Source organism: Elaeis guineensis, chromosome 6 (genome assembly GCF_000442705.2).
Source record: "Elaeis guineensis isolate ETL-2024a chromosome 6, EG11, whole genome shotgun sequence".
Lineage (NCBI taxonomy): Eukaryota > Viridiplantae > Streptophyta > Magnoliopsida > Arecales > Arecaceae > Elaeis > Elaeis guineensis.
Genome location: NC_025998.2, coordinates 125,088,619 through 125,116,383, shown reverse-complemented (window position 1 = coordinate 125,116,383; position 27,765 = coordinate 125,088,619). Strand labels below are relative to the sequence as shown.

General features: G+C 39.1%; 1 protein-coding gene across 5 annotated transcripts; it reads right to left on the bottom strand.

Moving 5' to 3' along the window:
• Positions 1–285: 285 nt before the first annotated feature.
• LOC105060018 (uncharacterized) lies at positions 286–27,593 on the bottom strand. Of its 5 annotated transcripts, none has more exons than XM_073259743.1 (10): positions 26,882–27,593; positions 11,018–11,240; positions 10,791–10,932; positions 10,496–10,693; positions 8,778–8,912; positions 7,035–7,163; positions 5,118–5,530; positions 4,662–4,878; positions 2,574–2,694; positions 286–1,384 (listed from the first exon to the last, which is right to left on the bottom strand). In XM_073259743.1, the coding sequence occupies exons 1-9, from the start codon at positions 27,438–27,440 to the stop codon at positions 2,593–2,595; spliced, it is 2,118 nt and encodes a 705-aa protein (XP_073115844.1). In that variant the 5' UTR covers positions 27,441–27,593; the 3' UTR covers positions 286–1,384; positions 2,574–2,592. The 5 variants fall into 5 exon arrangements, with proteins under 5 accessions (XP_073115844.1, XP_010941872.1, XP_019711275.1 ...); XM_010943570.4 differs by having other exon boundaries at positions 2,574–2,764; positions 26,882–27,585; XM_019855716.3 differs by having other exon boundaries at positions 2,574–2,764; positions 5,118–5,257; positions 7,050–7,163; positions 26,882–27,585.
• Positions 27,594–27,765: the final 172 nt, after the last annotated feature.

Here is a 27,765-nt window from a genome sequence, read left to right as displayed (position 1 = left end):
TTTGTTCCGCCTTTTGACAATGCATGCGAACTCTATAAAAATAATGCGTGGACAGAACAGTTGCGTGGGTGGGTTAAAATACAAGGTAAGATTGGACAATAAAAAGGTACAGTAATTGCCCATCCCCATCATCATCTCAACTATGACATGCCACACTAACAAAGCATGGTAAAAAATTAAAAAGGATCTCAGTTCCCTGAACAAACCTGAGAAAGTCCAGAAGATATTTCATAATACGGAACAGGTGCCCTCAAATCACAAGTTTGTAACCACACAATCAAAATATAAATATAATATATAAATATATAATATAAAATGTGAACGACTATGGAGAACGAAACTATCATTCCGTCTTACATGACTGACCATTGCAAGTAAAGTCGAAAGTGCTTGTATGCTTAACAAGTTTTTGTCTGGATGGCAATTACATTGACCTTGGGCATCGACAAGGAAACAAACAAGAAAATTAGAGATACAATGGCCACAAACGGTATACACATTTGACCTTGAATTATTATTTAATAACCTATTGATGTTTTCTTTCTTTAAATAAAACATCAAGGGCCAAGCATACATTACATATATTTTACATAAAAAACCTGCGCCAGCCCTCTATAAACTAAGAAAACTGTATGCTGCCATAATTCAAGAAAATAACCCTGTTATGATTGTACATGAGAAACAGCATCACTGGGCAATTTATTTTTTTTGCGAAAAAAAAGCTTTAGTCACTACTCTATAAATAAATATATGATGCAGATTCAGTTAACTTCTCACATCAATTTCAACACTTCCTGCAGAAAGAGCCAATTGCCTTCATCCGACTAACTCAATTTAGTGACATATGGCAAGAAAAGGGCTCGATGATGATGACGACGACGGCGACGGCGATGACGAACCAATTACCTTCATAAGAGAAGGAAACTTTCCAAAGTCCAACTTCCAGATCGAATCATAAGTAGAGAAATAAATTCTTATCTTTTTCTATAACAATTTTGGGCTGAATAGAGCACCAAAATCAAGCCATCGATAAAAATAACTTAGCAGCAGAAGCACTGTTATTTGGGATTGCAATATGATACCCTTCAAAGGATGACTTTTCATGAAACACCAGCATCCCATAAGCTTCGGAAGTTTCAGCTCTCAAGAGATGCACGGGATGGCCCAACTTTTAGCTATGAGATGCATATAATGGCCCAGATTTTAGCTATCTGTTCCCATTTTGATAAGAAAAGCAGTCTCCAATGCCAATTCTTTGGACTCCAAATACTTGTTTTCCTCAACTACATCTGTTGTTAAATTTAGCAGTATCGGACGTTGTGGGTCATATATGGTGTGATCACGTACCTTTGCAACCCATTTAGCAGCTTCCCAAAAGCCAAACCTACCATATCAAAGAATAAATTTCTTTTGTTTGTGAGTGTGCATGTACACGAGTCTATTTGAGCATAACAACTGATTTGACAACACCTAACATTCAGAGGGAAGTAATTTTATCATTCAGATGCAATGCACATAGATGCCAAAAGGCAGGTCTGCTACTTTTTAACACACATGAAAAAGGAACAGTGTAAGATAAAATGCAAATAATATAGATATTGCATAATATATGCACCATAACTATCATCACTTCTACAACTGATTTGGAAGTATTTAGTTAGTATAACCATGTCGGTTTGTCTGCAGCCATGCTTTGCTTAGCTAGTAGATACCTACCAATAGGATTTAAAAACATTACAAAATATATGACGGACCATTTAAATTGAAATTCTACCTATATGGCTTGTACTCAAGATTCTACTGGTTATGCCTGTCGTGTATATTGCACTGATAGGAAAAACACTCAAATTCTATTGGAATTACCGTAGCCCAAATTATATAATGGCAGACAACCTCTAACAAGTTAGAACAATGAAAACATGTTTAGGGTGGGATGGCCTCGAAACAAGGAATTTTAAGTTGCAAATATCCCATCTAAGCCATGAATTACAAGCATTATTAAGAAATACAGATAATATTATTAGATGTAATTAACTATTAATATTGATAAATTTAATCAAAGTACTTTGTTAAAGTTCCATTATGATTCATGTATTCTTCTAGGCATTTACATAATAACATAGTAGCAAACAAAGATATAGAAGAATTATGCAAACCCTAATTCTTATACAATCTTGTACAAGCACTAATTGAACTAAAGATTGCTGGTTCCAATGCTTCCTTTAGCTCTTTAATGCCTATAACAAATCCAAAGTGCAGCTTTTTTGAAGAAAGTATAGTCATTTTAGGAACCATGTTGTATCATTCCTCTATTCAAGAGCACTTGACCAATCAAGGCAATACTCCATATGATGCAAGGTGGCCACATTCAATTATGTTGTTTCTGACATAAATGACCTTATAAAAGTATATTACCTAAGCATATGATGGTAAACTACAAAGTTTATTTTAGAATAAAACTGAACCTATGATTCGTGAAGTTTTTATACAGATGGATGGTGAAAAGAAGCATATTAATTCTGTTTTAAACAATAACCATAATACTCTCAACACAAATTTCAGATGAAACTTGCCTAGTAATGAAAGATGATGTCACCAATACAGATGGGTAAAGGGCATCCTTCTGAATATTATCATAAGGTGAATACTTCTTGATGGCGAGAAAATCCTCAAGCTCCACAGGGTAACCAAACTCTTCATAATCAACAGGAGTGAGAGGTAAAATAGGGTAAAGAAGTGTGTTGCAGACATCTAAAAAGGGAACCTGAGGGAAAATTACAGAATAAAGTTTTACAGAAATATACTACAAAGATGGGATCAGAGATACCAGAAAAAAGTATACATCAATATATGAGATAGAATGAAACAAAAAGTCAACTTTAAGAAAAAAAATAAAATATGAGGTATCATGCACATTTATTGTGTGCATAAATAGGTGCATATCTATGGTCTTTTCCTGTTAGAAGAAAATTTAGAGTATCTTATATAGTGCTAGAGTTGTCAATTGTCAACATGTATACAAGTGTTCTGTCACACCATATTGACACCTGACATGCATAAAAAATGTAATGCTATGCAGCTTTGTCAAGGGACCTCCACAGATGCACAAAGAACGGAAAAATAGATTTACTTTACTAACTCAGGATGTTTTCAGTGGCTTTACAATTATTGGCCGTGGTTGGTGATGCAATACTATAAATACAAATCAAATAAGACTAAGCTCCAATGGGTCCATGCTGCATATCAGGCAAAGCAGCAAGGGTTAATTAGTACAGTTTAGTATATCCAAAACTCTATAGCAACAAAAGTGGCTCAGAATATTGGTAAGCATATGCTCTTGAAGACATTGATCCACCAATAATATGCATTAGCTACCTACGAGATTTCATCGCTAAACACTGCAGTTTGTCCGTAGGTGTCCATGCAGTTAGGACACCTCTAAGGATAAGCATCAGGTCAAACTTCACTAACAAATGCAATTTGCAGCCCGCTACTAGTTTGCTTTTCAAAATGCTTGATTTAATGCATTGAGTTGAATACTTGAATGTCTAGAAAAACTGTTCATGACTTGATAAATGCTTTGAGACCTAACCTAAATCATGAATTTGGAATAATACTCGACTAAGCCATAAAAATTAAAAGCATGCATGCAGCAATTAACCTACAAACACCCTTGTCTACATGGGCATAGATGCAGAAAACTTTTTACATATGCGTACATACGTCTAGAAGAATCTCACTGCCTCTCTTCGTCTCTTCTTACCACTGTAAAGGAATTTTTTATTTTAGAAAAAGAATGTGTAAAGCTGGGAGCTCAATGCCTATATTTCTACCCCTAACAAAACTTGGATGGTCCAATTGCGGATAAATTCTAAGCCTCAGCTATAGTCTGTAATAGACTTTCTCTTTTTTGGGGTGGTCGGGTGTAGTATACTTCAAAGTGAAAGTAAAAGCAAGACAAATTGGAAAAAGAATCAGCTTCAACTGATATCATTCACTGACTGAAAGACAAAACCTTGTTTCACTTGTCCTTTTGATGGGTGAAGAAGGGCAGAGGATAGGGAGTTAACTCATGCAAGGCCAAAGGGCAGAATGACCTGAGGCTGTATGGCAGGGGCTAGGTTTGATGTCCAATTTGAAATAATGAATGGGTAAAAATATAATTATCAAAAATTACAATAATGTTAAAGAATGAGAGAAGTCAGCATCACAAATCTACAAGAAAAATGGGAGAGACCTTAATAATGATTGGATTTATCTTATCTAATCATCATATTTTGGGGAATTAACAACCAAGAGTGAAGATTATGGATGGGGTCATTCAATCCCATTGAATCTTCAGGATAATATACAAAAGAAAGATAATCAAACAGGAAAACATACTCCTCAATCTGACATGCGAAAATGGTGCACCGTCACATACCAAAAATTAGCTTCTTTCATTAAGTGACCAGAAATATGCAGACAAGCATTCCAAGTTCCAACATCTCTAAACTTCAAAAATGACAAGTTCCCCGAAAATTATCCAGCAAAAGGCTATCAAATAACATCACCGAAGATCATGAATTGTTTCGAACCAAATTCTGGACAATCATCAAGGCTAAGCATAAATTCCAAGGGAACAAGTTGAGATGGATTTCCGGATGTGACAGGGTGCATACCTTCAAAACTGCAGCTCGGAATAAATCTGGACGAGTATTAATTGCTGAGGCAACCAGAAGCCCACCAGCACTATATCCCCAAGCAGCAAGGCTGTTTTCTTTCACAATACCTTGGTTAACTAGAAACTCAGCACATGAAACAAAATCATTGATTGAGTTTTGCTTTTTAGTACGTCTGCCATCATGGTGCCACTTCTTACCACCTCCACCACCACCCCTGCAACCACATGATTTAATCCATGGACATCATGCAACAGTATATCTAATCTACTAGTTTAAAACTTGGACCTGGTTTTAAATAACAATGTCAAAAAACTTGGACACCTAGTTGTAGCCACCATGCAAACATGACATCCTCATGTCTTTAGCATTCATAGAATAACATTATGGCGGTTAGAGCAACTAAGAACAGATAATAGCAAAAAGAAATTCAGATGAGTGTAAAGGTAGACAAACCTGACATCAGCATATGCAATGATCCAACCACGGTCAAGAAGGCTTTTTAGTTCACTTCGCCAACGCTTGTCTAATAACTCACCATACGCACCATGTCCATGAAGTAAGCCTGGATTGCCCTCTTGCTTGTGCTTTCTTGAGTATACAACAGTCAAGGGGACTAAAACTCCATCATTTGAAGAAACATCATAGTATTCACAAGCATAAAACTCAGAAAGCTCATTCCACATATTATCCAGATCATTAACTTCATGTATGGTGCCAAAGCTCTGTGAGAATGAAGATTTGTTTATATTATTGGCAACAGAAGCTGTGCCATATAATGTTCTTGTTCGCTCATGCAGCATGTTCTGTTGCTGTACTATGCACCACTTCCCGTCTGATAAGTTATAATCAACAACAGCATCAGGCATCTGCAAATTTTGTTTTTTACAGATTACAATGAACTACAAAATAAAATAAACATGCATGTCAAATCCAGACCCTAACATAAAAATATCTTCATTATATCACCAATAGAGTATACTGGCGTAAGAAGCTTTGTGCAAAAAAGGAAAAAAAGGGGTGGGGGGGGGACATATCTTGCCATCATAAAGGACAACCACCTATAATGTGAAGAGTGAATGCCTTGAAAACTTGAAAGGAAAAAAAATAGTACAGGAATTTGATCTGAGTAGAGAAACCTGAATTCGGTGCTACCAAGCTAACAGATCAAGCTGGTGTTTCATGCAACAGAATAAGAAGGCTACTGCCACTGGAACATCTCCTGGTATGTTTAGAGGCACTACACTAGAACATTTCAATATATGACAGAAGTTGATGTACAGAGAATACCAGTTTCAACATACTCCCCCATTTTTTCCTCATTGCAGCTAGCCAAAGTCTTCCTTTGGGGCACAGCAATGAAGCTAAATGAATTGATTTCTAACATCACAGCTTTATAAAGAAAGATATAAGTCTCAAGCTTTTGACGTCCAACAAGCATATGAGAAAAAATGCAGGATCTCAAAACATAAAACATGACAAATCTGAGAAGCTAATTTCTGGGCATGTCTATTATGACATCAAAGCATATTTATTTAAAAAAAAAAACACAATCCGATTAAGTATAAAACAACAATATTTACCAGTTAATGCATCTCTACAATTTTAGTGAAGAAGTCTACAGGTCTGGACTTCATGGTTTGTGGCTGGATGTCCTTTTGTAGCTGTACTTTTAGAGTTTCAACATGAGCTGGAGTTCTTCTTCAAGATTTTGTTTTCAAGAAAAAAAAGAAGTTCAACTCAAGGGATCGAACTCCTTGGAAATCTAATCACATCCAACCACCCATGGTGTTCTAGCCTTTTTTAACTGGTATCCACTTCTCCAAGCCCTAGCATCTAATAATCCTCTTCTACCAATCTCATCTGGGTCCACTCCATATTTCTTCTCTTTCAAATACATTGCACATGCCGATGGCTAGTTAAAGTAAGCGTATAAGAGAGCAAGATCTTAAATTCCGTGGGACAAGGCTGTCCCGATTTTTCCATAGAATGGGACATGCCGCCATCCCACTCCGTCCCGACATTTATGATCGGAAAAGAGGATGTCCTTAAGGCATCCTGTGCAGGATGCTGGGATGCCCTGTCCTGACACATGGGAGGGTATCCCTTCCCGATATCCCACGGGACATCCTGCTGGGACCTGAATCTTTATAAGAGAGTATATCTATACGAAGAGATGTGATGACTAAATTCACGAAACATAGAATGATTGTCCTATAAAGGTAGTACTGGCAAGTTAATTCAACAGATATTTCAGAAAGGGAAAATCCAAGCTATAGATTTCACCTGGTATTATCATGAAGATTTATTTATTTATTTTGTGGTTGTTAGTGGCACAAAATCTCAAATCATAGACATGAATAATCTTCATACCACAGGTGAGGATATTATGAATCGCATTGTTGAGGAATAGTAGTCATAATTGGGCCCAGGTGAGATCTGACAGACATGCTTTGGAAGAGCTAAGTAGCTTGGACGGAGGGCTGCTAGATGCACGGGTTCCTGCCAGCAAGAATGCCAGAATGAGTAACTGAAATATTGGTGCTAGTAGTTATTAAACATGTAATAGTGTGATACTACCTGAGAAAATAGAAAAGGGAAAAAAATGGGCCACCAAATTTAACTGAAAGGAGAGTAAAAGATGATAAACAGTAAAAATAGGCAATGAAAAAAGCCTGAATCTTCCGATACAATTCATTACTCACCGCTTAAATTCAGAGATTATCATTTCAAAAGGCTTTAGACAGAGAAGATTTTACCGCCCGAAGAAGACTCTTATGGAATACTTATTATGTGAATAATTCAAAATTTGATTTAATATATTACGAATATGCATTAGATATCCTTTAACAATCTCCATATATGATCAGATTATTTTAATTTATTATTCAGATAAAGTAGCTTACGTCACAAAACACTGAGAAGGCTTTCTAACAGATTAGGTATCGGCTGCCCAAAAGAATGCGGAAGCAGATCCCATGGGGAGCTATGTTGTGAGCATTTTGTATCAAGGACATTACTGCATCTGGTGATCTTTCCCACCATGATAGAAGATTTCAGTAAAGCCCAACAGTAGCAGATTGACTTCTGCTACAGGCTGGCATCCAGCTTCAACACAGGCCAGGTCTACCTCTTTGGTCAGCTGGCACAGCATGTTGATGGTGTGGTGACCTTGCAGGCCAGGTCCCCTATGGCACATGCCGTTGGAGCTCTACGCTATTGCCTTCTAGTGGTTTCTTGTGGGCTGTCATAACTTGTATCGTTGGGATCCAAAACCCAGGTTCTGACAAAAGAGTGCTAGCTATGACCAAGTGGTTTCACGATTTGGGCAAAAGTAATCCTTCCCCCATGGCTATCCCATTTTCTGCTTATTTGCAAGTCCATACACTATTTATACAGAAGGTGTTGACCACCCAAAACTGCAAGTAACAAAGAAGAAAGTGGTGGCTTTCTTGGACACCTTGCTGTACGAGGTTTTCCTCAAGCTGCAACTGAGGGTGCTTAGCTTGTGATGTCGCCTCAGCACATTAAATCAGGGTGATCCAAACTTGGGTGGACTGATTTCTGATCAGTTCCCCTTGGGATGGTTAGGCTTCACGCAGGAGGGAGCAGGTAAACTTGTAAATTTGCTATTCCGAATGCCTTTGAACAGGCTCTAATAATGCTGGCTCATGACAGGGGTATGGAGGTCCAGAGATAAATTCCCACTGATGTGACATTTAATCAAACTGCTTATCTTGCCTGGTTATACTGATGGGACCACCTGGATTTGTTGGTGGCAACCATTTATGTTTCTGCTACCATTTCAGGAGACAGTGATCGAGACCTTGTTCGGTCGCCAAGTCTCTTTAATATATTAATAACTGTCCCATGAGCCATGGCACATGAAGAAGGGATCAAGGTCAACAACCCATGTTCCATTTGAAATGTATGATTAGACATTTCACATAACAGACATGAACTTTGAGAATTAACAAACTTATATGTAATCAATATTATTCCATTGCTGACATATTCTTACAAGATTGATAAAATGAAAAATATAAGAATGGGTCTCCGAGCTAGCCAAATATGCACACTTAAAAATTATAAGAACCATAGTTAAGAATAGCTTACTTTAAAATCCACAGGCAAAGGTAGCGGAATGGAGCAAAGTCTAAATGTTTTGCCCTCCTTTAGAATAAGCACCATATGAGTGTCACAAAAATCGACATCCTCTATGGTAGCACCTGGATCCTCAAGAAGTATACTCTGAACAGACAAAAGAACATAAAGATATGCGAGTCGAAAGAATAATTAGTATAATAATTTCCAAATATAAAAAGGAGTTGCATGAGATCTATTCTCAGAAATTCATGTTGAACAAAACAATATCTAAAAGACATGAACATACAGATCAAGCATGACAATTGATATCCCAAATTTTAAAATAAAAGTTATGGCGAAGAAATAAAGAAGCCTCTCTCCAATGCCAAATGTATTAACCATACAAGCTATATTGCTTGGCAGCCAATTAGATGCCTCTGCCATTAAGACATTGAACAAATTACTGAAGAAAAGAATATTTATAAACTTCTATAGTCAAAGTCTGATATGAAATAACCTGGCTGGATAGATATTCTGAAAGCCTGTACTTTGTTAGATCAAGTTACAAACTAGATGTGGAAGTAAATATGAAGCTATCTGCTCTATGGAGTATTATTAAAAGAAATGGCCTCTTAATAGCTGATAGTCTGCAGAAGGTAGCAGACTTTGTTTCTCAGATAAGCTAATATGGTCAGGCTATTTTGCTTTCAATAAAAAATATCACATTAATATTTCAGTAACAATAAGTGCTCCTCAATGAGAAATTAACTGCATAAATAACAAGTCTTGGCTAAGGCAGTCTCGCAGGCATCAATAGAGAAAATAGGGAGAAATGAAGAGAAGCAAATGCACATAGGTCGTCTGACATGATCAATGCACATATGCTACATACAGGAATTGTTTTGTACTTCAAAGTCAACCTGAAATTTGATGGTAGAGCCTATAAATTTGCAGCTACCTTATTCCAAGCCAAATCACCGACGCTTTACCCATCAAATTTGTGTCAGCTTTCAGCTAACTCACAGTTGATAAGTCCTTACAAGACCTTAACACAGGAAGCCAGTGATTGCAACAACATCACAGGTCCTATCATAGTCTAAAGAATAGCTAACAAAAACCAATCAGTAGGACACCTTATCGATATAACCTCACCCACAAGAAATGTAAATAGACAAAGAAAAAGGAGAAAAATTCATCATTCCTCTGACATCAGCTTGTGCCTCTTCCTGTTTGAATGTAATTTGGGATTGATTTAAGTCAGATAGAGATCAGATTTGGAACTTATCTTTTGTATGCTTTCTTATATTTTATTTTAATTTTAATAAATGTATTTAATTAGTTTATTGATTTTGTTGCCCTTTAATTAGCATTTTAGATTTTTTTCATTATTATATTATACGTATTAATTATTTTATTTTTTTATTATATCTCAACAAATAGTACATATTTTCTTTTGAAATAAAGATATGCTATTGGCTTATACATTCAAGTCTTCATATACTTAGAAAATTTAGTATTTTGTTGTTCTGACATTTTTTTTTCACCTTTATTAAATAATATTTTATATGTCAACAGTTAAACATTTATTTCTAATTTTTCTTTTATTTCAATGTTATTTTTTTAATTTAATATTACTTTTCTTCTTATGTCCACCTACGTCGCGAGGGTATTTTATTTGTATAAAATCCAGTTGAATGGCCTTAAATGTTGTCAATGAGGGTCTAAACGGACACATGCATTTTGCGAACCTCCCAATTGTTTGAACCAGAAGCTTCAGCAATACGACGGAGAAGATAATGTGAATCAACAGCTACGCCTCCTCTTGCAGCATTTGTTAATAAATATATGTATCCTCGATGATGCTCAATAGCACAATGAACATGAGGTTCAGATTCCCAGACTAATGTCATACCAGAGAAGGGATCAGCTGCATTTATCAAGTATACCTACAAAAAAAAAAAAGGAAAAAAAAAAAAAACTTGATTGGATGAGTAAATTTTGAGAGTGAAATTAATGCATTAGAGTGTTTGATTTGGGTGCTACCTTTGAATAAGTGGTAGAAAAGGTATTTACAGTTACAAACTGAAAGTCTTTGGTGTTTCTGATGTTTACATATGCATCCTTATCAGGTTCTTCGAGAATGAGAATATCATCCTTACCGGATCCAAGAATGCTACAAAAGATCCTAAGGAAACAAAATATTGAATCACAGCACGGAAAAAGAAAGCAATTTGCAAGAAGTTTAGAACATTAATGATTAATCTACTAACCGATATGGTCTTTTCTCATTGTCTGTGACTGTGTAAAGCAATGCCTTGCCATTCATTGCCCATGACAAATTTGCTACTCGATCAGCTCGAGGTTTGTCACAAAGTGAACCCGTAGTCAAATCCCTAACGGATAAGGTGAAGCAGTCTTTATCTTTGTCATACATAGTATATGCAAGAAAATGATGATCTGGGGACACTTCAGATAATTCTTCATGAGAGTAACCTGTTAATTGAACAAACAACAAAGGTAGAACACGTGCTTTCCCGGAAGGCATATTCTCGAAATAATAAATCATATGCTTCATAAAATGGCTAGCTTAGCAACTTAGTTATGCTATGTATGTTGGCCAAGCAAAAATACTGAATGTGTGCAAAGCAATACTAACAAACAAGAAAACTCATGTCTCACATGGCAAGGCCTTGCGACTAATAAAAGGACAACAAAATGACAACATGAGGCACCTGAAAATTTATAATATGATCTTTAACCAAATCTCACCATGCAAGTCAGCAGGATGTGATAAGCTACTAGCTGAATCAACGGATAGTCACGCCAAAATAAAATGCAAAATATGCAAAAAAACAAATGAGTGTTTGCACAATAGGCATATGAACCACACAAATTATTGTAGAGGTTAATGTGAAACAAGACTCAGACTAGCAACAGCTCTGCTTGAAAGCGATCCAAGTATATGTTAAGAAAGTTAACCACCAAGGCAGTTGCTTGTTTAGACAGCCAATAAAAAGATACTGTGGAGAATTACAAATGGAACCTTAGGTGTATACATGTTGTATTATAAAAATGATACACAAATTATTCACTCTTTCTGTTACTTACGCTTACCATAGCGGAGATCATACCACTTTTATACCGACGTGCATGAGGATACTGACCAGTGCCCACCATAGTGGATCACATGCACTTACGCATCTCTTCAGCTTTTGCTCTCCATGTAGCATGGTGCATGAGCTCTTCTAGGCATTTGCCCAGGTAACAAATCATCCATCACCAATCTCCCTACTTGAAATGAATCATCAAATTCCTCTTACAATTGTAAGCTCTCCAAGTAACTGAAGGAAAAACCGCCTTTTTCCTTATAGGATCTTCCAGATCTAATGAGATCTAAAGAGGAATATTTAAAAAAAAAAAATTATCCTACTTTATTTCAAATCTAAGGTCTATTAGATTTGATTCTTATTATCTGATATTTAATCTAAAATTAAATCTAAAACTTGAGGATTAGAGAAATACCTCTAGGATAACTAGATTACCCTGTAGATGATCGCAGCAATGCCTGAGATTATAAAATAACCACGCAGTCGCCTGACCTCTACCGGTATCCACTCGAGCAGGATCTGGATCGTCTTCTCCTCGCGAATCTTTGCTCCAAAAATCAGATCTGGATCTGATCTGGAAAATCTTCAAAAGATCTTCTGAAGCTGGAGCAGCAGCTTCTCGACAAATTCCTGCAGCCTTCTGATCAGGGAGCCACCACGCCTTGGACAAGCACCAGATGGACGCCCAACTTCTTGGATGTGAAGAGGGGAGGGAGAGGAGCAGAGAGGACGTGGAGAAGTGGAGAGGAATCTCGTTTTTGCTGGATATTGAGCAGATTCTCTAAACCCTAGGCGCAGACAGGGTTTAAATAGACCCTATTGCGCCATGCAGTGCCACATCATTCGATCAATCAGAAAATTTTAATTAATTCTGAAAAAATTCTGATTGATGGAGTGATGTCATCTGATCATATCAGCTAAGAACCCCACCAGACCCTCCTACTGTTGATGCCAATACTGGATAAACACAGTGAGATTGGCGCCCAACAGTTTGAGTCGATCAAGGCATAGAGTCCTCATCTCATGGGACTCTATCCTTATCCCTTGGGGCGCACGCCTAATCTGATCTTGGCGCCCACTTTGAGGCCTAATTTAGCAGATGGACACTCCACAAAAACTCTCCAATGACCTCTTGCCAAGTGGCCTTCAGTTTAAGATCCATAAGTCAACGTTTGACCGATATCCTAAAATGAAAATGGCAGATGACAGAAATTGGCAGGTGTTGTCTTAAATTCATCTCATGAATTAAGACAAGACTTTTCTAAGCTGGACTGGCTCCAGTCAAACTGAGAGAAACCTTCTCAAGGTTCTCTGGGTGAGTCAAATCACATTTGGCTCAGTCGAGATGAAAAAGATTGCACGAGGAGAAAGTTAGGCTCAATCGTGTGCTAGCACGATTTCCTTGAACCTAATTGGATCTAATCCAAATCAATCGAACTGGGCTAGCTCAATTGATGACATCCAGACCCTAACTCTTGTTTGTGTGATCCAGTTAGATTCATTTCCATATGGTAATGAGACATGTCGTGATCTCATCATCGACATCATCGAAACTTCTTTTCGATGGACCAGAACTCTTCTGATTCAGACAATTTAGAATGATCGATCATCAATATCATTCTAATTGCTCCCAAAATCCACCAATGACACCTAGCAGTATATGGTGGCAACCCATCAGAAATGAAGATGAACCTCTCGGTGCAGCTACCTGTGTGATTGAGTTCCTCTATCATGAATCCCGACTGAATTAGGGTTAAGGTGAACTCGTCAAACCCAACATCAGTCATATGAATCAATCGATCGATCCGAGTCCGATGTGAAACCCCAATGGAAAACTCTTTTTCATTATTTCACTCTGCCATGGCCATGGGCTTAAGGACTCGATCTTTCGATCATCATAGGACTACTCTCATCTACCGAGGTTGATAGATCCCATCTTGGTGCAATCTGGTTCCTACAATGAATATGCTACAGCCAATATACACCTCAGAGTTTCGAATGGCTAGGAGACCGAGTTATGGTGTAGTCAAACTATAACACACTCAAGGTGAACTGTCGATGCACCTCAGGTCAAAGAACTAAACACACAGCTGCAGCATCGAGCTAATCATCGACGAGAAGGTAGACTTCCTTATGACTGCTCGAGGTGGTCACACTCAGTACTCTCGTTCTCAACGAATACTTATACTCTTGCTCGGTGTCTCCACACCGTAGACTCAAGACACATCTATCTTAAGAAAGCGATCGTACACCAACCTTCCAGATCGATCACTATCCTCGTGATGATTCTATGGTCACGAGCTGTTTATGAGTTAGTTATATAAATTCATGCCTTAAATTTTCAACTCTTGAAAATATGAATTAACATTTCTACTAACTCAAAGGATGTATCACAGACATAATGTACACAATGTGATAGTAGAATAACCCTTTTATTCATTTATAGTCAAAATTATAAATTTGCCCTTACATTTGTTCAGGAATGTGTCAGCCAATCTGGCATCTAGGGCACACATCTAACAAACTCCCACTTGACCTAATGCCAATTGGCTACATATCTAAGTCCCATCTTCTCAAGGTGGGCTTCGATCTTCTGCTGGCCTAATGGCTTTATCAGTGAGTCTGCCACATTGTCTGTGGAGTCGACTCTCTTAACCTCGACATAATCTTTTTCGAGGTAATCACGAATCAGATGGAATCGCCGCTCGATATGCTTGGACTTCTGATGAAACCTTGGCTCCTTAGCTAGAGCTATGGCGCCATTATTGTAGCAGTAAAGGGGGATGGCATCCGATGACATCACTCCAAGCTCTGCGGCAAATTTTTTGTACCAAAATGCCTTCTTCGCAGCTTCCGATGCAGCAATATACTCTGCCTCCATGGTGGAATCAGCAATCACCGTCTGCTTGGAACTCTTCCAACTAACTGCACTACCATTGCAAATGAACAGACTCCCAGATATCGACTTTCGATCATCTATATCAGACATAAAGTCTGAATCTGTAAATCCCTGAACCTGGAGTTCTCCATTCCCAAAGACTAGAAACATATCCTTATTCCTTCCCAAGTACTTAAGGATACATTTCACAGAAGTCCAGTGCTCTTCGTCTGGATTCGACTGATATCTGCTTGTGACACTCACAGCATGGGCTATATCAGGTCATGTACATAGCATGACATACATGAGACTCCCTATTGCGGAAGCATAAAAAATCTTGCTCATGCGTTCAATCTCTTCAGGTGTGCTAGGGCACATCTTCTTGGAGAGATGAATGCCATGTCTAAAAGGTACTAAACCTCTTTTGGAGTTTTCCATACTAAACCTTTTTAGCACCTCCTCTATGTACATCTTCTGTGAAAGTCCTAGCATCCTATTTGGTCTATCTCTATAAACCTTAATACCCAGTATAAAGGATACTTCTCCTAGATCTTTCATAGAGAATTCCTTAGACAACCATATTTTGACTGAGGTCAACATGGAAATATCATTTTCAATTAGGAAGATGTCATCAACGTACAGTACGACGAAGACAACTGCGCTCCCACTGACCTTCTTGAACACACATGATTCCTCCTCGTTCTTGATGAAACCAAACATTTTGATCACATTATTGAAACGAGTATTCCAGCTCCGAGATGCTTGCTCAAGTGCATAAATGCTTTGCAGCTTGCAGATCTTGTGATCATCATCACTGGATGTGAAACCAAGCAGCTGTTCCATATAGATATCTTCCTCAAGATATCCATTTAAGAACGCCGTTTTCACGCCCATCTGCCATATTTCATAATCGAAATGGACTGCAACAGCAAGCAATATGCGGATGGATTTTAGCATGGCTACAGGCGAAAAGGTATCCTGATAGTCAATGCCTTCGCGCTGACTATAACCTTTCGCTACGAGCCTAGCCTTGAATGTCTCCACATTCCCATCTGCACCTATCTTTCTCTTGAAGATCCATTTACACCTAATAGGTACAATACCTTCAGGTGGATCTACCAAGGTCCAGACTTGGTTTGAGTGCATCGAGTCAATTTCTGATCTCATTGCCTCTAACCATTTCTCGGAGTCGATATCTGATATCACCTCGTCATAGGTCTTGGGGTCATCACCATGAGCTCCATTTTCCGTGAGGAACATTTTCTCTACTTCCTCTTGTATAGTACCTAAGTACCTTTCAGGAGGACGGGAAACCCTAGTCGATCTACGAGGTGGATGAAGTTGTGTTAGGACTGGTTCTAATTGATTAAGTTCCTCAGGTTCTTTAGCTCGTTGCTCTTGGGAGACATTTTCTTTGAGCTTAATTATTCTTCCGATGCCACCATCTTGAATAAACTGTTTTTCAAGAAAAATAGCATGTCGATTCACAATCACATTATGATCTTCCGGAATATAGAAATAGTATCCTAATGACTCTTTAGGATATCCTATGAACCGAGCTCTAAAAGATCTGAACTCTAACTTGTCCGCCTGCTGTCTCTTGACATGAGTCGGACAATCCCAAATTCTGAGATGACTCAAACTTGGCTTCTTACCATGCCATATCTCATACGGTGCGGTAGAAATGATTTTAGAGGGAATCCTATTCAATACATATATTGTTGTCAAGAGACAATGTCCCCAAAGAAACTCAGGGAGGTCCGTGAAGCTCATCATGGAACGGACCATATCTAATAGGGTCTGATTTCTCCGTTCTGAAACTCCGTTGAGTTGTGACATTCCAGGTAGAGTCCATTAAGAGACTATGCCATTGTCCTTAAGATAGTCTAGGAACTCCCGACTAAGGTATTCACCTCCTCGATCTGATCGAAGAACCTTAATGGACTTTCCTGTTTGTTTTTCTACCTCGTGCCTGAATTCTTTGAACTTTTCAAAGGCTTCAAACTTGTGTTTCATTAGAAACACATACCCGTACCTAGACATATCATCGATAAATGTAATGAAGTAGACATAGTTGCCTCTAACCGGCACATCAAATGGGCCGCACACATCCGTATGTACTAGGGCAAGTAGGTCTGTGGCCCTTTCCCCATGTCCCACAAAAGAAAGTTTGGTCATTTTGCCTTGAAGGCATGATTCACAAACTGGATATGACTCGGAAGTCAACGGACTCAATAGCCCGGATTTCTCCAATTTGTTGACCCCGTCTTCCGCTATATGACCTAGCCTTAGGTGCCACAGATACCTATCATTTAGACTATCTCTAGGCCTTTTAATTCCTACAGCATTCATATTTTTCTCGATATTAAATACAGATACATCAATATGTAGCTGATAGAGACCATTAATAAGAAAATCATTTGCAACTTTATTATTTTCATAAAATATATTACAATGGTCCTTATGAAAGCTAATCACATAGCCTTCTTGTGCTAAACATGAAACAAAAATCAAATTTCTGCTTGCTGCAGGCACATAATAACAGTCTCTAAGAACTAAATCTAATCCTAACGATAATCACAGAGGATAGGTTCCCACGGCCACAGCAGCAACTCTTGCTCCGTTCCCGACACGTAGGATCATATCCCCATCCCTCAGCCTCCTGCTCTCCTCAAGATCCTGCATAGAAGTGCACAAATGAGCACTAGAACCAGAGTCAAGTACCCAACTGGATGCAGAGAAAACCGTAAGATTAGATTCTATAACAAGCATACCTCCAGAAGGACCATCCTTCTTGTTCTTCAGGGTGGCCAGGTACTGAGGACAGTTTCGTTTCCAATGGCCGTCTGAATTGCAGTGGAAACATTTTTCCTCTTTAGCAGCCTTCTTCTTCGATTCCGTCTTCTTCCTTTTCCCATCCACCTTCTGCTTCTTCGCAGACTTTTTCTTCTTTCCAAAAGACTTTCTCTTGAAAGAAGTCCGCTCCACAGTAAGGACCGAGCCTTTTGAACTCTTCAAAGAAAGCTCAGCCGTAACCAACATGTTCATTAACTCAGCCAAGGTACACTGCATTTTATGCATATGGAAGTTCATGATGAACTGACCATATGCATCGGACAAGGACTGAAGGATCACATCAATCTGAAAATCCTTGTCTAAGATGATACCGAGCTTCTCAAGCTCCTCAAGATCCTTGATCATTGTCAAACAATGATCTTGTACTGACTGTCCATCACGCATTTTAGCCTTAAAAAGTCTTTGGCAGACTTGATACTTGGCTGCGCGACTTTGTTCACTAAACAACTCTTGTAGGTGAGCCAACATTCGACGGGTAGTCATAATGTTCTCATGCTGACACTGTAAGTCATCAGACATGGCACCCAACATGTAGTACCTGGCTTTGTTATCTTCATCCGTCCACTTTTTCAGAGACGCTCTCTGTTCAGCAGTCGGACGTGCTGGTATGGCAGGTGGGTCCTGGTCCAAGACATGAGTCAGTTTCTCGGAACTCAGAACAATTCTGTAGTTCCTCAACCAGTCCTTAAAATTAGGTCCAGTCAATCTGTGGGTATCTAGTATTTTGGTCAGGGGGTTGGATGCAGACATATTTCCTGTAGAGAGTCAAAAGTTTCTAGTTAGATTTTGTAATCAGACTTAACCAATTTGTTTAGGAGTTTCATTTTTAAACAAATTAGGCTCCCACTATTTTTTCAGATCCCTACACTCCCTAGGTAGAGATGTGAAAATCTCCGTGATTAGTGATTTCTAATAGATGGTGCGGTCTCACCGATTAGCTCACCACCTCACCTAACAGTTATTGGTGATAGGTCAACCGATGAGTGGACAACTCTTGTCCAATGATTCTCTAATCATGGTGCACCCAAAACTTGGTCTCTAATTCATGAAGCTCACCGTGTCCGAAATATTGCTCCAATCCTTAGTTAAGTCAGACCCACCATTTGCACGAACTAGATTCCTGATTGAGTCCCTCACCATGTCCGGAATATTGAGCACAACCCATCCTCTAATCCATAGCATCCAATGCCCAATGGACATGGTTACGTTTTTCGGTGCAACTGAACCACTGTAACCCGTCGAGAACAATCAACCTCGAAAAGGGTCCGCACATCCACAATGGTGGAAGACCTTGGACTTAATATTTTCTTAGGAAGATTTGATTTAGGTCTCATTAAACTTGACTTGACATAATCATAACAATTATGACTAACCTTGTGGCATGGGTTAGCTCGAATTATTAGCCACCTCAAATCAAAACTAGGTCGACACATATGGCCAGGTAAGTGAGACCGATGGAAGGGATATGCCATTAACTCGACAAGAACGCATTCGAGTCGAGTAGCTCCCAATTAAAAACCATTTGGTCGCATCTGCCCAACTTACCTTAGACACCAAATTGTCGAACCAAAACCAATTGGGTTAGCCTACAATCCAGGCTCTAATCACTGAGCCAATTAGGTCTTAACTTGATCGAGTCACATATGAATGTGATTCGACCTTGACCTAGACTTAATCCTATTAGGCTGGTCAATTATTAGCTTTCATAATCCCACCTAACCAACTTTTGATTCGATTTGATCAACCGCTAGACCTAATTGAGCTACCCAAGCCCGAACTCAATTTTATGAAAATGACTTAAATCTGAAATTCTCAATTTTAGACCTAATTTAATTTCATAAACTTAATTCATTAATTAAGTCTTGGGTTCATAAACAAAACATGTAAAATAAATCTTAAGGTTTCAGGATTTAGGATTTTGCAGAAAAGAAAGTTTGATTTCTGATTAAGGATGAACGCGCAGCACCCCTACACGTCATAAGAACACCCCATTGAATAGGAGGAGAGAGTCTTAAACCCTACTTTGTTCTTATGACCGGACGGCCATGAGGAACACCTTAATCAGAAATATTGATTTAACTACAAAACTAGTTAGATCTAAGTTACATATCACATATATAATTTCATATCTAACTTATACATGCTTTGCATACATCTCATGTATTAAAATCTGATCTAATTAGCATGCTTTCACATCTGATACATCACATGTAACATCTGAAAAATAAGATTTAAATTGAACTATTCAATATAAAATCTATTATAGACAGTTACTAGAACAATTCTACAACTAGTCTAGGCATGCAGCAGATCAATCTTATGAATTAACTAAATTTTATTTTCTGTTTTCTGATCTGAATATAATATTTATAATATCAGAAAATCAGAGAATAAATTAGATCTAATTTATATTTTAATCATATTAAAACATAAAACTTCAAGACTATTCATAGTTTAAACTATTCCTAGTCTAGTTATGCATCTCATACATGTTAGATCTCCTTAGATTTAATTTTAAATTTTCTGATTTCAGATCCAATCACATCTGATGTAACATCTGAAATCCATTAATATCAGATAAATAAAAATAAAAATCAGATCTAAATTAGATCTGAAATAGAGCCATCAACCTGGCTCTGATACCAGTTGAAAGGAAAACCGCCTTTTTTCTTGTAGGATCTTCCGGATCTAATGAGATCTGGGATGGAATATTTTAAAAAAAAATTATCCTACTTTATTTCAGATCTAAAATCTATTAGATCTGATTCTTATTATCTGATATTTAATTTAAAATTAAATCTAAAACTTGAGGATTAGAGAAATACCTCTGGGATAACTAGATTACCCTGTAGATGATCGCAGCAATGTCCGAGGTTCTAAAATAGCCACGCAGTCGCCTGGCCTCTACCGGTATCCACTCGAGCAGGATCTGGATCGTCTTCTCCTCACGAATCTTTGCTCCAAAAATCAGATCTGAATCTGATCTGGAAGATTTTCAAAAGATCTTCTGAAGCTGGAGCAGCAGCTTCTCGACAAATCTCTGCAGCCTTCTGATCAGGGAGCCACCACGCCTTGGACAAGCACCAGATGGACGCCCAACTTCTTGGACATGAAGAGGGAAGGGAGAGGAGCAGAGAGGACGTGGAGAAGTGGAAGAAAATCTCGTTTTTGCTGGGTATTGAGCAGATTCTCCAAACCCTAGGCGCAGACAGAGTTTAAATAGACCCTGCTGCGCCATGCAGTGCCACATCATTCGACCAATCAGAAAATTCCAATTAATTCTGAAAAAATTCTGATTGATGGAGTGATATCATCTGATCATATCAGATAAGAACCCCACCAAACCCTCCTACTGTTGGCGCCAACACTGGATAAACACAGTGAGATTGGCGCCCAACAGTTTGAGTCGATCAAGGCATAGAATCCTCATCTCATGGGACTCTATCCTTATCCACTTGGGGCGCACGCCCAATCTGATCTTGGCGCCCACTTTGAGGCCTAATTTAGTAGATGGACACTCCACAAAAACTCTCCAATAACCTCTTGCCAAGTGGCCTTCAGTTTGAGATCCATAAGTCAACGTTTGACCGATGTCCTAAAACGAAAATGACAGGTGACAGAAATTGGCAGGTGTTGTCTTAAATTCATCTCATGAATTAAGACGACTTTTTTGAACTGGACTGGCTCCAGTCAGACTGAGAGAAACCTTCTCAAGGTTCTCTGGGTGAGTCAAATCACATTTGGCTCAGTCGAGATGAAAAAGATTGCACGAAAAAAAAGTTAGGCTCAATCGTGTGCTAGCACGATTTTCTTGAACCTAATTGGATCTAATCCAAATCAATCGAACTGGACTAGCTCAATTGATGACATCCAGACCCTAACTCTTGTTTGTGTGACCCAGTTAGGTTCATTTTCATATGGTAATGAGACATGTCGTGATCTCATCATCGACATCATCGAAATTCCTTTCGATGGACCAGAACTCTTCTGATTCAGACAATTTAGAATGATCGATCATCAATATCATTCTAATTGCTCCAAAAATTCATCAGTGACACCTAACAGTATATGATGGCAACCCATCAGAAATGAAGACAAACCTCTCGATGCAGCTACCTGTGTGATTGAGTTCCTCTATCATGAGTCCCGACTGAATTAGGATTAAGGTGAATTCGTCAAACCCAACATCAGTCATATGAATCAATCGATCGATCCGAGTCCGATGTGAAACCCCAATAGAAAACTCTTTTCCATTATTTCACTCTGCCATGGCCATGGGCTTAAGGACTCGATCTTTCGATCATCATAAGACTACTCCTCTCATCTACCGAGGTTGATAGATCCCATCTTGATGCAATCTGGTTCCTACAATGAATATGCTACAGCCAACATACACCTCAAGATTCTGAATGACTAGGAGACCGAGTTATGGTGTAGTCAAACTATAACACACTCAAGGTGAACTGTCGATGCACCTCAGGTCAAAGAACTAGACACACAACTGCAGCATCGAGCTAGTCATCGACGAGAAGATAGACTTCCTTATGACTGCTCGAGGTGGTCACACTCAGTACTCTCGTTCTCAACGAATACCTGTATTCTCGCTCGGTGTCTCCACATCGTAGACTCAAGACACATCTAGCTTAAGGAAGCGATCGTACACCAATCTTCCGGATCGATCACCATCCTCGTGATAATCCTATGATTAGGAGCTGTTTATGAGTTAGTTATATAAATTCATGCCTTAAATTTTCAACTCTTGAAAATATGAATTAACATTCCTACTAACTCAAAGGATATATCACAGACATAATGTACACAATGTGATAGTAGAATAATCCTTTTATTTATTTATAGTCAAAATTACAAATTTGCCCTTACTTTTGTACAGGAATGTGTCAGCCAATCTGGCATCTAGGACACACATCTAACAGTAACATGATAGTTGAGCTCTCTCGAGCATTTTGTGAGAGCTTAGCTCACCCATTGCCAATCTCCACTAGTTAACAAAATCATCTGTACCCTCATCAATTTTAGGTTGCAAGCTAAACCATTGTATTCCAAGTTCTAGCCATGGTTTCAGCTACTTTGTCAGGCTTCGGTTAATTTATAGAGTTCTATGCCATGCTTACGAGAAGTTCTACGGTATGCTTAAATTTTCCAAACAAGTTAATGTAACACACGGCCTGTTGGGCCTTAAACCCAAAAGCCCAAAAAAAAAATAATAATAATAAAATAAAAATTTGAAGAAGACTTCTGCAGGAGTCTTCCACCGCCGAGAACTCCTAATCGGAGTCGGAAAAGCCTGCCGGGGAAGAGTCAAACTCCTCCCCTCCGACTCTATATAAGGGGGGGACCCTTCTCCCTTCCTCCCACCGAGAAGTCTCGAAGCGAAACGGCGAGGATCGTCGGAAATCGCTCGCGGAAGCCGTCACCGTGCTCGCCGCAATTCCTCACCGGAGAGGTCATCGGAGTTCGAGGTAAGCCGCAATCTCTCTTCCTCTCTTCTCTCCCTTCCTTCCCTTACCGGTGTGCATGGTCGCTGGCGACCGGAGTCGCCAAATTTTACCTAGGAAGACAGCCCCTATTCCATCCCTTTTTTCTTGATTTTCCGACACCGATGGTCATCGCCGATCGCCGACTTTGGGTTCTTCTGGGCCGCTTCATCGACACCTCCTGCCACCGGCCACCGCCGTGCCGGCTGCGGCTCTGGACGGCCGGTCAAAAGGGGGGACCGTTCGGTCCCCTGTTTTCCCAAAGAAGACCATGGGAAGAAAAAAGAAGAAAAAGAAAACAAAAAGAATATGAGCTACACTAGCCCAGTAAGTAGAATCTACACTTCCTTATCGGATCCAGCATAAGTTTTTCATGATAATATTATATTTAAAAAATAACAGATAATACAAAATAAAATATTTCATAGAACATATAATAAAACAAGTGATAAACCAATCATGCATGCATAAATCATGAACATTTCATAAACATGTTTTGAAAATCATTCTTGTCATGTGTCCATGTCATGTTTTCAAATCTTGCTCACAGATATTCATACTATGGTCACTTTATACCCGTGACAGGGCCAGTATTCTTAATCGATAAATTCATGTTTCATATATCAATTTTATACCCGCTGGCGGGGCCTGTGTTCTTATGGATGCTAGCTCCAGATGTCGATTTTTCCGAAGAGATTCGTTCATAGCTATCCGAGAGCCTTTGAAATCATTATATCTTTTTCTTAAAACATACATATATATAGGTGGCAATTCATATTTCATAACCATGCTTCATAAGACATATTCATGAAATCAATACTCATAATAAAACATACTTTTTCATATCACATATGCTGATCCTTATTTTATAAAAAATATGATTTCATCAATAAAAGATCATATGCATGAAAACCATGGAGATTTAAAAATAAATAAGGAGTGTAAGATCCATTTACCTCAATCGTCCTAAATCTTTAATCTTCCTTAAATGAATTAGATAACCCTATTTAAAATATTAAATGAAAATCAATTTTCATTCAATATATTAAATAATAATAGAAAGTGATTGATTGAATGACCAGTCAGATAAACCCCCCAGGTACTAAATCGATTCGGAGTCATAAGTTCCTAGAAAGGAAAAAGATAGCCTGATATGGGATCCATAGGTCATCTTAGAGAAAGAAAGGAGGAGAGAGAAAATTTTAGAGAGAGAAAGTAGAGAGAAAAAGTTCAATTCTAGAAAGAGAAAGCAATGGTTTAGACCGGAGAGAGAGAGTCTCTCTCTTTTTTTTTTCCTTTTCCTTTTTCTTTTTCTTTTTCTTTTCTTTTTCTTTTTCTTTTTCTTTTCTTCCTTCTCGTGGTCTTCTTTGGCAAAATAGAGGACCGAACGGCCCCCCCTTTTGACCGACCGTCCAAGGCCGCAGCCGGCACAACGGTGGCCGACGGTAGAAGGTGTCGATGGAGAGACCCAGAGGAACCCAAAGCCGACGGTCGACGGTGACCACCGGTGCCAGAAAACCAAGAAAAAAGAATTGGAATAGGGGCTGTCTTCCTAGGCAAAATCCGGCGACTCCGGTCGCCAGCGACTGTGCACACCGGTAAGGGAAGGAAGGGAGAGAAGAGAGGAAGAGAGATTGTGGCTTACCTCGAGCTCCGATGACCTCTTCGATGAGGAATTGCGGCGAGTACAGTGACAGCTTCTGCGAGCGATTTTCAGCGATCCTCGCCGTTTTGCTTCGAGACTTCTCGGTGGGAGGAAGGGAGAAGGGTCCCCCTCTTATATAGAGTCGGAGGGGAGGAGTTTGACTCCTCCCCGGTGGGCTTTTCCGACTCCGATTAGGAGTCGTCGGCGGTGGAAGAAGACTGCGGGAGTCTTCTTCAAATTTTTATTTTATTATTATTTTTTTTTTGGGCTTTTGGGTTTAAGGCCCAACAGGCCGAGTGTTACAGTTAAAGCCATCATATCATCCATGTCTTTGCCTCAAGTGTGTAATAACCAAAGCTACGTCTCAAGCCACTATCCATGCTTCAGCTATCACCTTATCAAATCTTGTGTCAAGAAGGATCATCAGGATCTTTTGGTTTTAAATAAAAGAAAAAAACAAAGATCTATGTAAGAGTCTGCAATTTGGAAATCTCCTCTGGACCAACAACTCAATTAATTTCAACAATGACACCATATTAATCAAAATAAATTCAAGATATCTCTTTATTTTCTTTTACTTTAGAAGCATTTATACAATATTCTGATCATCCTAGAGAAGTAGAGAGTTAATGCCTCAGAGTTTGTTGTGTGAACAGGCATATCCATTCAGAGTTTTGAGAGTTTGAAATATTTGTTTGGCCACCTTGATAAATTTAATCCTCTTTTACTAACTTCATTTAGTTTATTAAAAGATCATATGAGTTGTGTTACATAGACTAGGGTCAGTGTGTCGCATATGGGTGTATGTCCAAGCTCCAGAACCTTCCAATATCTAAGTGACTTGCACTTGAGTATTATACTGATGTCTATGTTCAAGTGTTGGGTGCAGGTGATTAAGGCTAAACCGAAAAGTTCAGTGAACATAACATATTGAGGGCTACAAAATATATTGCCATTGTTCTTATAGACATCCTTTGCTCATCTCTAGAGTATTAGGTTTTTATCAGTTGCATGGCACACTAAGGGTTCTGAACTTCATCCATCACACAACTCTTTATTTGTCTGGATATCTTTCAGCAAAGCACTGTGATGGCTCCATAGAATTAAAAAAGGCTGAATGATACCTATTATCATTCTAATTGAACGGTTACAACTGGTTGTCTTAATTAGGAGAGGCCGTAAGAGGGATGTGCACATATTTGTGTAAACTGATCAGGAAAATAAAGAAAGGAATTCATAACAAGTAAATGCAAGTTTTGAGATCATTCAAAAAGGTTTGCAATCATCAAGGACGCATGCCAGAGAAAGGCAAAAGTGCAGAATGATTGATAAAAGCCATCAAAAAATAAATGGCATAAAGTTAGATAATTTTAGCTATTTATACAATTGAATTAAACTGTAGCATCAAATACAGTCATTCTAAGACTCCAAAGCTTGCTAATTCTGGTACCGTGCACATCTAATTAGATAGCAATTTACAGTATTCAGGTTGATATTTCTATATCATGCCTCCCTAACTTGAAGATATTCGAGGAGAAAAATAGCAGTAACAACATTCTCCGAAAATGGAATTGGAAAATGACTCATGTTAGATATGCAAATGGAAGAAGATACCATGTTCCTAAAGAGGAGAAGCATTCCACATAAAAAATTGATGACGGTCGAGTATAATTGTCATGGGAAAAGAAAATTTACCGCACTTCCCCATGTTAGCTATATGATATAATGGCAAATAAAACTTTCAAAGCAATTAACCATCGTTCAGAGGCACAGTGTACTGTTATATGCCAAAAGAAAAAAAGATGGTAATGCCCGGAACATCAAATATGCCGTTTCTAACTCTGTTACCCTGTACATCAGCATTCTAGATATCACATACATGTTCTGAAATATTTTAGTACTAGAAGATCAATCTTGCTTCAATTACCCAACAATATCGGAACAAAAGAATTCTTCTTTTTTAGTCATTATATTTCTGCTTCAAATTTTACTGTTCGTTGATTGAATTTCTTTTAAAAAAAAAAAAAACTCATGAATAAGAGGTTAAAAAAAAAAAAAAAAAAAAAATCAGCTAGTGAAAATAATGATCATAACCAACACAAAGAAGAAGAGCAGAGCATAGGTGGAGAGGGGAAAAAATGCAACTTTTTTACCTCCGAACCGCTCAGCTTCTTGATTATAATCGAGCAGCTTTTGCTCGATCCTTTTCCCGGTGGTGTAATCGAACCCGGCCGAGGGCTCACTGTAAGAGATGAACTCCTCGTGGAGGCGGGCCAACCTCCGGCACAGCACCGGGTACTGCTTCCCCTCTTCCATACGGCGGTAGTAGAGCCAGGGGCCCCACCGGACGGGCGGAGTGCAGAGATCGGAAGCCATTCTCGGGGCCATCTCTATCTGGAGCTTGCGCTGGAGCCGGTCGGCGCCGGTGGTGGCCAGGACGGCCTCCGTGTACTTCTCCTCCTGCTCAATGTACACGTCCATGTGGCGCATCGCGACGTTGTCAGAGAGGTTGGACATCCAGCTGAAGGGGTCGTGCCAGGTGACGCCATGGACGGTGAAGGGCACGGGCTTCTGCGGCGGCCGAGGAGGGGTGGGCGGCGGAATGGGCGGCGCTGGCTTCGCGGCCCGCCGGTGGGCGAAGCGGACCTCCGCTGCTGCGAGGAGGCGGAAGATGAGGGGTTTCGGGGAGAAGAGGGTTGGCAGGCGAAGCATCTGGAATGGGCGGATTGTTTAGGGTTTAGGCCTCGGGGTTTTAGGGAGTTCTAAAAGAGAGAGCCTAGCCCTCCGTTTCCACCAAGGACGGAAAAGAAGAAATTATTTTATTTCAAAATGAGCGAAGGGGGATGGTGGGAAGAAGTCCTCTGCGCCCACGGTACGCGGTCTAATGCCAAAAATAAGTACAAAATAGCTACTATACTATTGCTAGCCGTCCATCAATTAATGGCAGTCATCGAGCATTGCAGAAATTCTACTCAATGGAAGATCTAGAGATATATCACCCTTTTTCCATGAAAAAATTCCCGACGAACAAAATAAT